This window comes from Lemur catta, chromosome 6 (assembly GCF_020740605.2).
Source record: "Lemur catta isolate mLemCat1 chromosome 6, mLemCat1.pri, whole genome shotgun sequence".
NCBI classification, from domain to species: domain Eukaryota; kingdom Metazoa; phylum Chordata; class Mammalia; order Primates; family Lemuridae; genus Lemur; species Lemur catta.
The window spans coordinates 5,563,814-5,576,070 of NC_059133.1; the positions used below are offsets into that span (position 1 = coordinate 5,563,814).

Below are 12,257 nucleotides of genomic sequence, written 5' to 3' on the forward strand. Positions count from 1 at the left end.
GGTGAGTGTGGTGTGTGTGGTGTGTGGTGGGTGTGTGGTGGGTGTGTGTGGTGAGTTTGTGTGTTGGGTATGTGTGGTGTGTGTGGTGAGTGTGTGTGGTGAGTGTGTGTGGTGTGTGTGGTGAGTGTGTGTGGTGAGTGTGTGTGTTGGGTGTGTGGTGAGTGTGTGTGGTGAGTGTGTGTGTTGGGTGTGTGGTGAGTGTGTGTGGTGAGTGTGTGTGGTGTGTGTGGTGAGTGTGTGTGGTGAGTGTGTGTGTTGGGTGTGTGGTGAGTGTGTGTGGTGAGTGTGTGTGGTGAGTGGGTGTGTGGTGTGTGTGGTGAGTGTGTGTGGTGAGTGTGTGTGGTGAGTGTGTGTGTTGGGTGTGTGTGGTGTGTGTGGTGAGTGGGTGTGTGGTGAGTGTGTGGTGTGTGTGGTGAGTGTGGTGAGTGGGTGTGTGGTGAGTGTGCGGTGAGAGGGGGTGGATGTGTGCGTGGGAGAGAAGCTACGCGTGTGCACCAGAACAGGTCAAACCCAAAGACAGAAAATGCAGCTGAAGTCACTGGGACAGGGAGCCTCGGAGCCCTCGGGAGGTGGCGGTGGCCATTGGCTTTCGCCTTCCCCGCGCAAGGTCTGAGGACGCTGCCAGGGGCCAGAGGCAGCGGGCCTGCCCCCAGGGAGACTCGGGCGGGCCCCACATCTCCTTAGTCTCTCCTCCAGGGTGGCATTGCCCACTTCAGAGGATACTGGGGCTCAGAGGGGGAGCCTGGCTGGTGAGTGACGGCACCCGCTGAGGGCTGTGTCCGCCCCTGCAAAGGCCACTCAGTGAGGACAGCCTCTGTTTGCAGTTAACCTTCGTGGCAGCCCTAGGAGCAGGCACCATCACCCCTCTGCACAGGGCAGAGAGGGAAGTTGAGAGCAGCAGTGTGACTTCCCAAGGTCAAGGAGCTGGTGCGCTGGTGGGAAGGCAACGGTTTGAAACCCGGGCTGCGGGCCGCAAAGCCTGCGCTCTCGGCGGAGTGTTCTGTGGTTTCCTAAGTGTTCCACTTTGCAGCAGAACTCTTTTTAAATAAATACTATTAGAATCCCAAGTGTTAGACTGTTTAAAAACCAATTACACTATTATTAATAAAACCAAAAGACTATCTGTGGCAGAGAGGGTCTGTGGGTTCCTGAACCCACCAGCCAGCCCAACCTCTGCCCCCAACCCCACCTGGCAGAGACCCCACAGGCCCCTTCAGCCTCACCCCCGCTCACCCTGGTCTCGCCATGCCTTGCAGGACAAGAAGCTGATCAAGGCCCTCTTCGACGTGTTGGCTCATCCCCAGAACTACTTCAAGTACACAGCCCAGGAGTCCAAGGAGATGTTCCCAAGGTCCTTCATCAAACTGCTGCGCTCCAAAGTGTCCCGATTCCTGCGGCCCTACAAATAACGCTCGGGAGCTGCCCTGCTTGGGGGCGGCCGGGTCTCCCGCAGGGGAGGGGAAGAGTTCCTTCCCTCCACAGCAGAAGCTGCAAGGTGGCGTCACAGGCCTCCACGTAGCCTTGGGAAATCCGTGGCTTGTGCCCTTCAGGAAAGACCACCAGCCGGTGGGGGGCTGCGACCGAGCCCAGGCACCCCTCGGACCCACCGCCCCAGCGGGGAAGCATTGCTTCAGAAAGCCTCCCTCCCTTCCTGCCTCTGCCTCTTCATTTCCCAGGACGCAGAGAGCGCTCCCTCCTGAGCCAGCTCTGGCAGGACGCTGCCCAGCTGGGACGCCCGTGCCCACCACGCGGGGGGCAGGATTGCACGCGCCGTCCACCTGGCGCTGCAGGAGAGAGAGGAGCGTGGCCGACACTTTCCCATGGAGGCTCCCGGAGGCTCAGCCGTGGTAATCGCGACGGGAAGCAGGCATGGAAGGAGGGGTGTGTGAAGGCACCATCTGGGGGGTTGATGAGCCTGTGTCGTCGATGCCCAGATGCCCAGGGGCCTCCACACCTTGGCGACTCCTCCAGTCACAAGCGAGGACACCGCGGTGCCTTGCTGTTGGGCTCTAAGGATTCTGTGATGGGACGGAACAGAGCTGCTAGGGGAGGAAACTGTAGGTTTGTGCTTTCCCTTCCTAGAACATCTAAGTAAGTATTCTATATATATGTACGTATGTATAAAATATATATATACTTCTATTTGTGGGTACTTTTGGAAAATGCTCTTCAGCAATTGTAAATATTAATTGCAACCCCATTTCTCGCACGAACCCTTGGGAGTCCCAGCCATCGTCAGCCTCCCTGAGTGATTAAACTGCTCCTCCAAGCACCTGCCCCTCCGTTCACGTGAGGCCGGGAGCCCCCGGGACTAGGGCCGGCATAGCTTGCCTGGGCCGTGGCTGTTGAATACTTCTGAATACGCATTCTCTGAGAACGGGCCTCAGCTGCCTTGCTGGACTGCTGGCCCCATCCCAGTCCCCTCACAAGCAATGTCACTGCCCTTGGACAGGATGTAGAGGAAAGCAGTTTCCTCTCGGATCCATTGCCAGAGGCTGCAGGGGTCCAGCAGTAAACTCTGGAAGGGGCCTCAGTTCTGACCCCGCAGTAGTAACCTTGGGGTCCATGCTGTGCCCTCATGTCACCAAGAAGCAAAGCCTTTCCACAGGCACTCAGGCTGTGAAACCATGAGGGGCCTCAGAAGGTAGCTGCCCACTGAGGGAAACTGAGGCCCAGGGAGAGCAGGTAGCCACCCTCAAGGCAGTACGGGGGCAGGCGAGGCTGTCAGGAGGCCTGGCTCCCAGTGCAGTCTCCCTTCTGCTGCCTCTTCTGAGTCTCTTTAAAAAGGAGACATCGTGGGGCGCGGTGGTTCACATCTGTAATCTCAGCATTTTGGGAGTCTGAGGTGGGAGGATCATTTGAGGCCAGGAGTTCGAGACCAGCCTGAGCAACATAGCGAGACCCCCATCTCTACAAAAAATAGAAAAATCGGCCGGGTGTGGTGGTGCACACTTATAGTCCCAGCTATTCAGGAGGCTGAGGCAGGAGGATCACCTTAGCCCAAGAGTTCAAGGCTGCAGTGAGTTATGAGCACGCCACTGCACTCCAGCCTAGACAACAGAGCAAGACCCTGTCTCAGAAAATAGATAAATAAAATAAAAAGGAGAAGTGTGGGTGTGACCAGGCTGCATCATGTCCCACCCAGCCAGGAAGCCAGTGCCTGGAGTAGGGTGCTGAGGGCCGAGGTCTGGGTGGCCTCGCCTGCCCCCGGACTGCTTGCTGCCAGTGTAGGAAATGGCCTATATTTGAGGGGTTAGCAAATATTGAAAATTCCAGGGAATGCAGGAGAATTGTAAATTGAATTCCAGTGGCCAGCTCCAAGTTGCCTTTAGGTTTCCTCCTGGCCACCCCTGGGCCCATCTGACTGACCAGAGGAACGCACAGTTTGCCAGACAGCTGTGGCACTCCCAGGACCGTGCAGACGGAGGGCGGGCGAGTGAGGTCGCTGGAGATTCAGGGCTTGGTGATGAGGCAGGCAGGTCATGACACATTCTATAGCCCAAAAAAGGGCCTGGAACTCAGGAATGAGCCACTGCCATTACGTATGTGAGCAGCATTGGAGTTTGGCTCCTCAATTTGGCTACCGCTGCCATCACCTGCCTTCTCTGCTACGGTCCAGCTGAAGCTGGGAGAGGGGCAGGGTAGAGCCCCTGCACTTGGCGGGGACGAGCCCTGCAGGGGCCACACTGCCGCTCTCCTGGTTCCCATGCAGGCCAGCCTCCCTCTCTGTGTCAAACTCTTGGCCATGCCCAGAAATTAGAGACAAACTCCTCCTCCAGAATGAGCCCAAAACAACAGCCACCTGAGGGAGGAGACTGTGAGGGGTTTTGCTTCTTTATTAGGGTCCTCCAGAGAAAACAGAGCCAATAGGGTGGATTCAGATACAGATACAGATACAGGTACACAGGAGGGGTTTATTATGAGAATTGGCTCACAGAGTTCTGGAGGCCAAGATGAGTGTCCCGCAATCTGCAGTCTGCAAGCTGGAGACCCAGGAAAACTCGTGCTATAATTCAGTCTGAGTCTGAAAGCCTGAGAAGCTGGAGGGCCACTGGTGTGAGTCCCAGGGGCCAAAGGCCTGAGAACCAGGAGCTCTGATGTCCAAGGGCCGGAGAAGATGGAGGTCCCAGCTCCAAAAGAGAGGGAATCTCCCTTCTTCCACCTTTTGTTCTATCTGGGCCCGCATTGCATTGGCTGGTGCCCCCCCACCGTGGTGAGGGCAGAGCTTCTTTACTCAGTCTACTGACTCAAACGTTAATCTCTTCTGGAAACACCCTCACAGACACACCCACAAATAATGTTTTACCAGCTACCTGAGTATCCCTTACCCCAGCCAAGTCAAGCCATGGAATGCCCATCATGCCGTGTGTAGTGGCTCACACATGTAATCCCAGTACTTTGGGAGGCTGAGGGAGGAGGATCTCTTGAGCCCAGCAATTAGAGACCAGCCTGGACAACATAGCAAGGCCCCAAAAAGAAATTAACCATCATACTTAAGTCTTTGGGTTTTTTAAATCCTCTTAAAAACCAGAGAGGACCAGAAAGACCTCTTAACCTCTCTTGAACTCTTTCAGCAATTCTTATGAGGGGTTTCTGGCAGTTGGTGTCCGCATACTCACAGATCCACTGCCATCTCCCCTCCTGTTCCACGACCATGGTCAGACTGTGCCCGGCGTCCCCGAGGCCCAGTAGGACGAGGCAGGTGCAGATGCAGACAGAGGTGCAGGCCTCTCCTCTTACTCTCGCTCTAAAGCCCAGGTGCCGCTCTCACCCCACGCAAGAGGCTTGAGGAGTGTGAGGCCGCCGGCAGCTCAGACTCACCAGCTGCCGGCACAGTCCCCACCCAGGCCTCCCAGTAAACTGCCTCCTGCACCCTCTGGGCCACGTGAAGTCCAAGGTGGGGACTGCCCCGAATCTCCACATTAGCCCTAAATTGGGGACCTTGGGGAATCCCACCTGTTAAACCCAGAGCTGACCCTGCACCTCAGGGCTTGGTGGTCCCAGGGAGCCCTCCCTGGACAGCAAAGCATGTTGAAGCCAGTGGTAGCGTGACTGACACGAGGTGGCCACCCCACCTGGTTCAAGTGGAGGTGTAGAGAAAGGGAAGGGGGTGAGGACTGGGCCCAGGCAGGGCCAGGCCACGTGAAGGCCCCAAGAAGGACAGAAGCTGAGGCTGGAGAGGGCAGGAGCCTCCCGCGCTGCCTGAGGGAGAGGCCAGCACAGCACACTCCTGGCCTGTGGCCTTCCGCAGCCGAGGGCCCTCAGTAGCTGGCCAGCGGATAAACGCCCCAGCAGCTGCACTGCACCCTGCGCTCCCAAGGAAAGGAACAAAGGAACAAGCTTCTAGAAGTAAAAGTTTTGCCATTTGACTGGGCCTGAAAGAGGGTGCCAAGGTCTCCAGGCTCCTAGAGGAGCACTGTGCCCTGGGGCAACTGGAGCACGTCTGTCAGGTGCCCCTCACAGCTCCCCAGGTGGGACCCGACATGGAGGGGCCGCAGCGGTAGGGCCTGGAAGAAGCCTTTCTATCCCGCCTTCCTGGCACCTCCGTACTCTGCTTCTGCAGAAACACTGAGAAGAGAAAGAACCTGCCTCAAGGTTAGTGGCTGGCCGAGCCCTCAGTGAGCCAGGCAGCCTCGGCTGGTCCCCAGAATTAGGTTTTGCATTTCCCGATTCCTCTCTTACCTGCTGTGCAACTGGCCTGCCATGCTGCCCTGCCTCCTCCCACTGGGGCTCCCGTCCACGCTCTTAAGCAGCAGTCAGCCTGTGCTCCCTCCATCTCTGTGCCCCTCACCCCTGCACAGGCCGACTGGCCAGTGGGGTGACCAGTTTCTCAAACTCTGCCTCCCCAGGGGACACACTTCCCAGCCCCTCCCCAACTCTCTGGTGACCCAGGCTGCGGGGCCCAAGATGGAGGCATCAGGTGGCTTTCCCTCCTGCCGCCATCAGTCTGGGACACACAGATAAAGTAGAACTGAAATATGGGCCAAAAAGTCCCCAGAGCAATGGCACAAGAGACCAAATCTGAAAACCTCAAAAGAGAACCTCTTTCTCCCACCTCCCGACTGACAAATGCAGTTTTCCTCCCTGAAGACTCGGCCGTGGGCCCCAGGCAGCCTCCCAGGGCCGCAGCTGCCCCCAGCCCAGCTTGTCCACGTCAAGAGGCCCCCAGCCCGCTGGAGCCGTAGTGGGTGCTTAATTGACACTTCGTGAGCCGAGTGTTATCCCAGTGCCTCCACAGCCCCCAGCAGAAACATAACATGCTCAAATAAGTTGGGTCGTTTAGCAAAGCGTTTACTGAGCACCTGCTGTTTGTCAGCCTCCTTGAAAGGTGGGGAACTGGTGCACCACATGGACACTGAGATGGCATCTCGCCCAGGACAGCAGACAGTCGCCCACTGACCTCACCTGGCACCGTCAGTGCCCAGGAAGGAAGGTGTCTGTCTTCTCACCTGGGGAGTCCAGCTGTTTTTACCTGCCCTGTTCCATGTGTGGAAAGTTCGGTCAACCTGGCAAACTGCATCTTATATCGAGGCCCCTTTTCTTCCCTAAAAATACACATGGTGGCAGCTCGGGCCTTCCTTCAGCCCAAGGTGACAGAGCTGAGTTGATGTCATCCAGGCCGAAGGCTGAAGGACTTGATGTTTGGGTGAAAATGCCCGTCAAACTGGTGGAGATAGAGCCATGGCTGCCTCTGCCCCCTCAGCACCAGAAAGCCCTGCCCATCCGGGAGTAAGTCCTGCGCAGGGCAGAGCTGGAGTTTGCTTCCTCCGGCCTGCTTTGCTTCTAGCAAACGGCACCAGGTGGGGGCACATCACCTTGGGGCCCAGATGACACAGCACGGCCCGTGCTCCCTCCCGGCACCCTGCTCCACTGGCCCCCACAGGTCTTTGCTTCTCCGAGGCCTCCCCAGCCCCGCACTGGCATGGAGGCCCCTGGATGAGCCCTCTGAAACTGTCCCTATTGTCCAGGCCTCTACAGGAAGACATGCCTGTGTGCCAGGCTCTGGGCTCAACTCTTATGGCCACACAGCCCCTCCTCCCAGCCCTGTGAGGCTGGGGCTAAACCAGTCCTTTAGGTGTGGAAGTGAAGACTCGGGGAGACCGATGGCGTGCCCAAGACAAGTAGTTGGTAGTTCCTGGAGTCTGGAATCAAACCAAAGCCCATCTAATCCCATGGTAGGAAATGTCTCTAAAACGTTGATTAATCTGAATTTTACAGACTGGAGACTCAGCTAGGTCAGCCCTGGCAGCAGGGAGTGCAGGGACGGGGTCATGAAGGGCAGAGAGAGGACAGCGCAAGGAGGAGCTGGGGCCCTGGTGACTTCAGTGACTTCCCTGCCTCCTCAACAAGCACTGACACTCACCCGGAGAAAGGACGGGATCCTGCTTTCCCTACCAAGTGGGCAGGGCACAGCACCTAGGCCAGGCGCCGAGCTCCCGCCTGGTCCTTCCTGCTGCTCTGGGTGATGCCCGCGCCCAGCCCTGGAGAGACACACACTAGAGAGAGTGTGGGGCCTGGCGGCAGAAAGTGGAGGGAGAAAGAGGGAGCAGGCTGCTGCCAAGTGTTTTGTTTTTCAGTCCAGAGCCCGTGTCAATCTGCAGGGGAAATCCTTACTCTGCTGAGGTCAGAACCCTAAACACTCCAAGCAGACCTGGTTCACAGTGCTCTGGAAGCGGGATACCAGGGGGCTGTACTCTCGTGTCCGCAGCTTCTGTGCTGTGCCATCCCGGCACTTGGCAAGAACTCGTCCCATGAGAGTGACAAATGTCAGCATCACCACATCTTCCTTCCAGTTGCCTCAAATGTTCAAAGTTTTGTTTTCTCCATCACATTCCCTCATATGCATGTGATGAAACATTTGTGAAAACCACTTTAATAATAAACAGCAAATGAACCTAAATATTGCTCTTTTCTCTTATCAGAGGTCATGATTGGGGGGACAATGGTAACTGGATTCCAGAAAAGGAAAAAAAAAATTAAGAAATGTCATGAGGCCGGGCACAGTGGCTCACGTCTGTAATCCTAGCACTCTGGGAGGCCGAGGCGGCAGGATCGCTCGAGGTCAGGAGTTCGAGACCAGCCTGAGCAAGAGCAAGACCCCGTCTCTACTAAAAATAGAAATAAATTATCTGGCCAACTAAAAATATATATAGAAAAAATTAGCTGGGCATGGTGGCACATGCCTGTAGTCCCAGCTACTCGGGAGGCTGAGGCAGGAGGATCGCTTGAGTCCAGGAGTTTGAGGTTGCTGTGAGCTAGGCTGACGCCACGGCACTCACTCTAGCCCGGGCAACGGAGCGAGACTCTGTCTCAAAAAAAAAAAAAAAAAAGAAATGTCATGACACTATTGAGGGCTGGAAGTAAAGGAGCTACAATAACTTCATGGAAAGTAAAACCGAGTCTGAGAGCTGCGTGTGGAGAGGTGGACGGCACCCAAATTTCAGGAGTAGACATGCTCCCAAACGAATGGCCAGCAAGGAAAATGTCCATGTTTCAGATCCCGTTTCTCCTCATAATTTATATTATGAAATGAGAGATTTTCTTTTACAGTGAGTGGGTCTTTGATCTGGAAGTCCTGGTCACGGTGAGCCTCGTGGAATCTGAGACCTCTTGAAATTAGCTGCACAATGCTGTGTGTGTGCATGTGTGTGTGCACATGTGCATATGTACACATTTCTCTGGGAATATGGCCCATAGCTTTGATCAGATTCCAAAAGAAATCTAGAACCCCATAAAGGCTAAAACAAATACTCTCCTCAATAAGGAGCCCTCCGGGCATCAAACACTCAAAAGGAGAAGAAACAATTTTATAAAATATCAGTTAATGTTCCAAATAAATGACAGGGTGAATACCAGGTCATTTCTTGATTAACATGGTGACTTGAAAGTCCAAGGAGGGCCGGGCGCAGTGGCTCACACCTGTAATCCCAGCACCTTGGGAGGCTGAGGCAGAGGATCACTCAAAGCCAGGAGTTCAAAATCAGCCTGAGCAACATAGAGAGACCCTGTCTCTACAAAAACAAATACAAAAATTAGGCAGGTGTGGTGGCACATGTCTGTGGTCCCAGCTACTGGAGAGGCTGAGACAGGAGGATCACTTGAACCCAGGAGTTTAAGGTTACAGCGAGCTATGATGATGCCGCTGCACTCTAGCCTGGGCAACAAAGTGAAGCTTCTGCATATATACCAAAAAAAACTAAAATTAGGGACTTGGACAGGTACTTGTGCGCCCATGTTCACAGCAGCATTATTCACAGTAGCCAAAGGGTGGAAACAACTCAAATATCCATTGACAGATGAATGGATAAACAAAATATGGTCTAGCCATACAATGGAATATTAGTCAGCCTTGAAAAAGAAGGAAATTCTGACACATCTTATAACATGGATGAACCTGGGGGACATAATGCTAAGTGAAATAAGCCAGACACAAAAGGAAAAATCCTGTATGATTCCACTTAGATACCTACAATAGTCAAATTCATAGAGACAGAAAGTAGAATGGTGGTTGCCAAGGGCCAGGGGTGGAAAGACCGGGGAGCTAGTGTTTAATCAGTACAGAGTTTCAGTCTGAGAGGTGGAAAAGTTCTTGAGGTGGATGGTGGTGACGGTGGTACAACGATGTCAATGTATTGTATTATTTTAAATTGTTAAAATGGTAAATTCTATATTACATCTATTTTACCATAATTAAAGACAATAAAGTCTAAGGAGAAAGCAATGATGACATCCTCAGAGCACTCAACACACTGGACATTTCTACCAAGTTTCTGCTCAAGCCCACATGAAGATAGGATCAAAAGATTCAGCCTTTTTGGATTGGACAATGACCTAAGGAACAGCCTGGCCCAGCTCACAAGTGTGAGAGAAGTATGGGGTCAGTGTGGCCCAATTTATTCCCCAGATCCCAAATCCAAGATGAATTCCAAATGCCTTGTAGAGCATAAGGCCCATATTCCAGCTTGCTGGTATGGAGATTCAGGAGACTTTACCTCTGGTCGGTCTGGGACTGACCTGTCACACATTACAGTATTTCTAGACTCTCTAAACTCCAAGAGAGCTCACTAATCAAATCCAGGCATGCAAATAAAGTGTGGATGACATCTGCTGCCTTTTCTATTCATTTTAGGATTAAGAGATTAAATATGTATTAATAATATATTTCCACAAATGAAATTCTCAGTTCTTAAACTTCTGGTGGGAGGAGAGTATGAATATATTATGCCAACAGATCTGAAAATTTAGATGTAATGGACAAATTCCTAGAAAACTTACCAAACAACACAAGAAGAAATAGAAAATCAGAATAACAAATACAAGCAGTCCTTGTTTTATGATGGTTCAGTGCACAGTTTTTTGACTTTATGATGGTATGAAAATGATAGGCATTCAGTAGAAACCTGTACAGTTGTACCACAGAACCATTTTTTTTCACTTTCAGTACAGTAATCAATAAATTACATGATATATTCAACACTTTATTGTCAAATAGGTTTTATGTTAGATGATTTTGCCCAACTGTACTAACATAAGCATTCTGAGCATATTTATGGTACAGTAGGCTAAGCTATAATGTTTGGTAGACTAGGTGTATTAAATGCATTTTTGACTTATGATACTTTCAACTTACAGTGAGTTTACTGGATTTAACCCTATGCTCATAAGTTGACAAGCATCTGTAATTGAATCAGTAATTTAGAACTACTTGGCTGGTCTGAGTGCAGTGGTGTTTACAACTAATTAATCACAACCAGTTACATATTTCTTTGTTCCTTTTCCACTCCCACTGCTTCACTTGACTAGCCAAAAAAGAAAAAAAACCCAAAACTTTCCATCACTGGATATAGAAAAGCAAATGGTTTGAAATGGCCAAGACCCTTCTGCAGAAGAATTTGGAAGAACTAAGCCTTGCCGATTTCCCATTTTGAAAACTTACTATAAGCCTACATTAATCAAGATTGTGTGGCATTGATATAAGGACAGACATATAGATCAATGGAATAGAATTCAGAGTCCAGAAATGAACCCTTGAATTTATCAGTTGATTTTCAACAAGGTTTCCAAGACAATTCCATGGCGAAAAAATAGTCTTTTCAACGAATGGTGCTAGGACAACTGGATATCTACATGCAAAAGAGGGATACAAAAAATTAACTCAAAGTGACCAAGGACCTAAATGTAAGAGGTAAAACTATAAAACCCTTAGAAGAAAACAGATGGATAAATCTTTGTGAGCCTGAATTAGGTAACAGATTCTTAGATGTGACACCTAAATAACAACCAACCAAAGAAAAAAAATAGATAAATTGGGCTTCATCAAAATTAAAAATTTATTTTGTCTCAACTTTCCTGATGTATAAATAAAATGAAAAAAATTAAAAACTTATACTTGAAAGGACAATCAAGAAAGAAAAAGGGTAACTCATAGAATGAAAGAAAAATCTTTGCAAATCATATTATCTGATAAGGCTCTAGTGTCCAGCATATATAAAGGACTCTCATAACTCAACAATAAGACAAATAACCTAATTTGTTAATAAAAATGGACAGGCTGGGCCCAGTGGCTCATGACTGTAACCCCAGCACTTTGGGAGGCTGAGGTGAGAGGATTGTTCAAGGCCAGGAGTTCAAAACCAGCTTGGGCAATTGTAATGAGACCCTATTTTCACAAAAAAATGAGAAAATTAGCCAGGTGTTGTGGCACATTCCTGTAGTCCCAGCTACTTGGGAGTCTGAAGCAGGAGGATTGTGTGAGCCCAGGAGTTTGAGGTTGCTGTGAGCTAGGCTGACACCACAGCACTCTAGCCCAGGCAACAGAGTGAGACTCTGTCTCAAAAAAGAAAAAAGAAAAAGGAAAAAAAGTTTATTTTGCTTTTCCTTAGAGAGAGAGGGAAAGAGCTCAGCACAAGGAAGAAAGAAAAAGAAAAAAGTTCCAGCCTCAAGGCTAAGGGGCTTGGAGTTTTTATGGGGGAAAAAAGGAAGAAAAAAGTGGTTGTTGCCAGCTGATAGCAGAAAATAGCTATGAAATGTCCCCTTTTTTTTCTTCTCTGTGAAGCTAGCTAATCAGGGTCCTTGGAATCAGAGCTGGGATGGGGCACTCACACCACTGCTGTCTGCTCAGGTCTCTTCAAGGCTGTTAAACTCTCAAATAAGACCATTTAAGCCACAGGTGGTTAAACAAAGGGGCACTTGTGCCGCTGTGATCTTTCTCTTCAAAGGGGCAATTATGTGCTGAGAGTTTTCCCCTTTTTTTCCTG

At 51.0% G+C, this 12,257-nt stretch overlaps 1 protein-coding gene across 2 annotated transcripts in view; it reads left to right on the forward strand.

Annotated features, from left to right (window-relative positions):
• The window catches only part of SCUBE1 (signal peptide, CUB domain and EGF like domain containing 1), a 118,018-nt gene extending 115,932 nt beyond the window's left edge, over positions 1-2,086 (forward strand). For both annotated transcript variants that reach the window (XM_045554719.1, XM_045554718.1), the window contains one exon: positions 1,257-2,086. In XM_045554719.1, coding sequence (XP_045410675.1) covers positions 1,257-1,409 — 153 coding nt within the window. In that variant the 3' untranslated portion in view covers positions 1,410-2,086. The remainder of the gene's footprint in view (positions 1-1,256) is intronic.
• The last annotated feature ends 10,171 nt before the right edge of the window (positions 2,087-12,257 follow it).